Source organism: Plectrocnemia conspersa, unplaced genomic scaffold (assembly GCF_051122295.1).
Source record: "Plectrocnemia conspersa isolate PC_06_02 unplaced genomic scaffold, ASM5112229v1 ptg000011l, whole genome shotgun sequence".
Lineage (NCBI taxonomy): Eukaryota > Metazoa > Arthropoda > Insecta > Trichoptera > Polycentropodidae > Plectrocnemia > Plectrocnemia conspersa.
In genome coordinates this window covers 16,936,824-16,941,918 of record NW_028277175.1, presented here as the reverse complement: position 1 = coordinate 16,941,918, position 5,095 = coordinate 16,936,824, and the positions used below count along the sequence as shown (strand labels likewise).

General features: G+C 26.5%; 1 protein-coding gene across 1 annotated transcript; it reads right to left on the bottom strand.

Moving 5' to 3' along the window:
• Positions 1–2,272: 2,272 nt before the first annotated feature.
• Positions 2,273–4,837, bottom strand: LOC148229732 (uncharacterized). Its single transcript, XM_088197027.1, has 3 exons — positions 4,522–4,837; positions 4,222–4,460; positions 2,273–2,948 (listed from the first exon to the last, which is right to left on the bottom strand). The coding sequence occupies exons 1-3, from the start codon at positions 4,738–4,740 to the stop codon at positions 2,555–2,557; spliced, it is 852 nt and encodes a 283-aa protein (XP_088053153.1). The 5' UTR covers positions 4,741–4,837; the 3' UTR covers positions 2,273–2,554.
• Positions 4,838–5,095: the final 258 nt, after the last annotated feature.

Here is a 5,095-nt window from a genome sequence, read left to right as displayed (position 1 = left end):
TGAAAATTTTTTGCACTTATTGATTATTAAAGTATATAATGCTGCGCATAAAAAAACCTTTAAAAAATGTCTTTTTTTATTAAATTTTTAAAAATAGAAAAAGTTTTCAAAATTATTAAAGTGCATATTGTGCTTACTGTACATTTTTTTCTAAAGCAACTAATTAGGTGGTCGATATTTTCAGTTTATTGTTTCATTTTTAATTAATAAATTTTATTAAAAACTGGCTTTTATATTTACACATTTCACATTCATTTTTTTTAATTATAAAGTAACTTATGGTGTAACTAAAAAACTCTCTTATTACTACTGAAATTTAAATTTATGATAAAATTGTGTTATATGTAACTTACATGTTATTTATATCACATTGTAATAAATAAAACTATTTTTTTATATTGATATAGTTACTTAAACAAAAAAACATTTCAAGAAAATGGGCCATCAAACACCTAAAATACGCTAAAACACAATCAATGACTTATAATCGCTCACATTTCACCAACTATAGGTAATCGATTGTGTTGTAGCATCAGTAAGGTGTAACCATATATTTTTAAATATAATATATATAATAGCATATCCAAATAAACCTTAATAGAGACTAAATATTTTAAAACGTAATACAGTGAAATCTCTTTGTAACGAATACTGAAATAACGAAATTCCCAGTATAACAAATGTTTAATTTGTCCCCGAAAAACTTTCATACAAAATGTTTTTATTGTAACGAAAACTGATCTCAGTATAACGAAATATTTTGATCCGAATTAAAAAATGACGTTACAATTTGACACAATATTTCTTTGAATTTAGTTCGTCCTTGACTTGCCGTGTGCCGCATGTGTTCACAAGCAGCATTACAGGGTTTTTGCCGACCCTCATTTTTTTTTATAAAACATATTTTTTACAAATGTTATTGAGTTCATTACAGTATCCTTAAAAATGGGCAAAAAATGATTTATTATTTTTATGCTGTAGTAATATGGTGATTAAAAAAAATGTATCAACTTCCTTACATTCAATATAATGAATTTTCAGTATAACGAATTTTTTCTTCGGCCCAGTGAGCTTTGCTATTCTGAAATTTCACTGTAAATGTTTATTTTTTATTATTGTATAGCTAAGTTTTAGACCTAATCTTAAATGATATACAATATTTAGTTTTATCATTAAGTATCTAAGTTTCAAACCCAACTTTAAATAATATAAAATGTTTTTTTTTTCTAGAAATATTTAGCTAAGTTGTAAACCTATTTTCAAATGAATTGAAAATGTTAAGAACTTTTTTATAGATTTAACTATTTTGACTATTATTTAAAATCCTAAAATTAATGTCTAATTTCAACCATTAAATTTAAAAATATATTCAAGAAAATCTGAACGAAGCAAAAATAATATTTAAAACCCAAAATGTTGAGGGTCCTAAAAATACAATGCAGTTTAAATATCAAATAGAATTTTTATTATAGTCAACAAAAAAATATTGATACAAGTTTTTATTTTTAATAAAAAAAATTAATTTTAATATAAAACATGAAATAAAAAAACCTTTAGTATTCCACACCGATATGAATAACTTTTTTATTGCATAATAATAAACAAATAATAATCTTTTCCCCTTTGATTATTTTTTATTATAAGTTAAAAACAGAAACATCAGTGATTTGCATTGTTCGAACAAAACAAATCACTGATGTTTTGTTATTGTTGAAACTCGTAACGAATTCCATGTTGAATATTCAGCACAGTTATGTATATTGATTGCTCTATTATCTATTGACGTAATATAATTTAATAATATAATTTCAATACCACAAAAAGACGTGACGTAACAATTATTTTTTTACGTCTTTATTATTGAAAGTGCAAAATATAACAACAAAAAAATTATATATTATATATCAAGTTAGTATTATATTTATTTTATGCGTATTTGCGTAATTACTTATTTATCTATACATATATTACATTTTGATACACGTCATATATTTGATAAGAATAACTATCATATAAATACAACTACTGTCAATTTGACGCTAGTTGTATTATCACAAAAAAATTAAATTAAATACATAATCTTTTCGTATTTATATACAAATAATAATTAAGTAATATAATATATTACTTTATTATTATTATATTATTAGGACTGGAAATTGTTTAAAAAAATGCAGACAATTCTTTGGTCCGGAAAATTATTATATTTAATGTAACTAAATAGGGAAAAATTAGTTATATTATATGTCATGATGGTTCACGTAATAATATATTTTTATTTTACATCAATTAAATTTTGTGTTTTGAATTTATCCTCTAATAAATTTATTTAAACTCCTTGAATAAATGTTTTAGATAAAATAACCCTTTGTTGCCTTTTGTCTACTATATTAAATTATTCGACATGTGCAGATGCCATTAATGCATGATTCTAGATACTGTCTAAATAATATAAATAATTTTTCCTATTTTAAACGTTCTAGTTGAAATAGTGGTCTACTGTGCAAACTTTCACACTCGCGACGAGCTGCATTCGTTTACCTACATTAGCGATTCATTTAAAAACGATCCAATTATAACATCCGGCGAATTCAAAGCCGAGCTTCTCAAACAGTTTCTTTGACGGCGTGTTGTGCTTAATGTAAAATGCATAAGGATGTTCCCCATCCCTGGCCATTTGTATGGAGAGCGCCACCACTGCTAGGGTTGCCAGACCTCTCCTTTTGTGCTCGTCTTTCGTCTGCAGCACTCCGATGTCTCCGTAATCGTAATTTAAGCCCCACGACAGCAGCTCGTCTGTAGCCTTTGAATAAACTCCCATGCCGTAATTCAGCCGTATTATGTCCTTCAGGTAATCCTCAGATCCTGAGAAGCTGTGTGGCCACAATGAATTTACTGCGATAATGTCTTCAGGCTTTAATTTCTCAATGTAAAGGTCTTTTGGAATTCTGAAAAATAATTTTATATACACTTAAGTTCATGAGATATTGTCGAACTATATTTATTTTGTAATAATTTTTTCGATTATACAGATCCATTTTTTATACCTGTTAATATATTTTTAAAGATAATAAATCATTTCTATTATGTATATCGTACTATAAATTGCTAGTAGAGTATATATTGATAATCTATAATAAGCCATACACGGTATATTTATATTAATTTTTATATTGAGTATTATAATACAATTAATATGTTGCATTAATACAGATTCAGAAAATTAATTTTAAAGAAAATATTGTCATTAAGATGCGATTAGATTAATATGTATTATATAAACGTTTAAATTTTTGTATTGTTAAAAATAATTTACAATGGTAGTACTAGTAAAAGATTGTGGTATATTTTTAGAATGTATTTATATTTATAAAAAAAGAGTTCATATGATTTGACGTCTTTACTTAATATCACACATAGTGATCCGAGAAATAATTCTCGAAAGTTTTTCAAGAAATATGTGAAATGATGATTTTTTAATTTCATAATTTAATTAAAATTAATATTTTTAAATGGCTTACAACCACTGCATTAAAAAAAATCCGCTAAATTCAAAGCTGAATTTAGAGCAGGTAGTACAAAAAGGGACAGATGTATCGAATTAAGATTCGGAAAACGTTGTTTGTCAATAGTTTTATGACCGACTCTAGGAATTGCGATTACTATACATTTCGTTTCGAGTTAATCGAACATTTGCCGGTTAACAACAATTTAAGAATGCAAGGGTCAATGATTAAAACTAATAATATATTTAAGTCTTTGGCAAGGATTCGTTCGCCCGATAAATAATACACTAATCAATGTTTTTTATGTTATATATTTTTTTAAATATAAGGGAAAAAATCAGGTGGTGGAAAATGATCGTTAATTAAACATGCAATAATATGCAATTTAGAATTAAAATAATAATATCTCATATAAGGATTTTAAATAAATTAATAATGTATTCGTATTTTGATTTACCATTTTTTCGTGATTTACCATTTTTGGCGTTCGTTTATGGCTTAGTCATTAGTTATATTATAATTTGCATGCATAACTATTGACTGTTATGATTTCATATACAAAGATAAACTATGTAATAATCTTAATTCATTTTGTGAAGCACATTAATTTTTTCACTGTTTATTTCAAAAAAGTGCTGTGGTTAATATTTTTTAATACTTCTTTGATACTCATGACATGTATTAATATTTTAATTATTAAAAATTGATTACTTACACTAATGGAAAATTGATTGCTGTCGTTTTTGGTATCCACAAATAATCGCTAGGATCGTCGATTTGAATCTCATAACCCAAAGTATTCGAAATATCGTAGAACCAATCGATTAGTCCCTCTGGTACACCGCAGAAAGGTCTGTCGTGCCAATCGATCCTTTTAGTTTTTAACAAAGCGTCTTTCAGTGAATCGGTCTTATTATCAAAATCGAAAACTGTGAAATAAATAAACCTACCACCCTGAAACGATCGTATAATAAAAATCACTAGAAATAAAATTACGTAGTTTAATTAAACTCACGGTCCTTCCGAACGTTACTAATCCATTCTTCAATTCACCACCTGGACAACACACGTGATAAGGATGTTTTCCGGGTTCTTTCTTATCCCAATTCATCCTGGTGGTTATCCATCTTATTATTAAGATGCTCCTGGGCCAATTTTTCATCAAAGCTTGTTCCAAAATAGGCCATTTGTTTTCCAAATCGAAGTCTTGCAGCGGATCACTTTCGAACACCATGTCGTTAGTGCTAAATACACTAGAATGCTGTTCCTAAAATAAATTATTTAATTTTCTGCGAGATAACTTCGATAACCCTCATGCCCATTAAAAGGTTAATAAAGCAAAGATACGTCAATGATTTTATGGTTTGTTTGAAAGCAACGCGAGTACGTAAATATAGAACGACGTATATGAATAAACTAACTTAAAATATTGAAATTATTTAGAATGTCAATTAAATATTTTGATGATGAAATATGCAATGAATAGTGATATATATATGTACTAAAATGTATATACTAATAAATTAGTTCAATATCAGGCTTAATGATAAAATACATTTTCAGCTTGAGAGCAACGTTCAACTAAAATC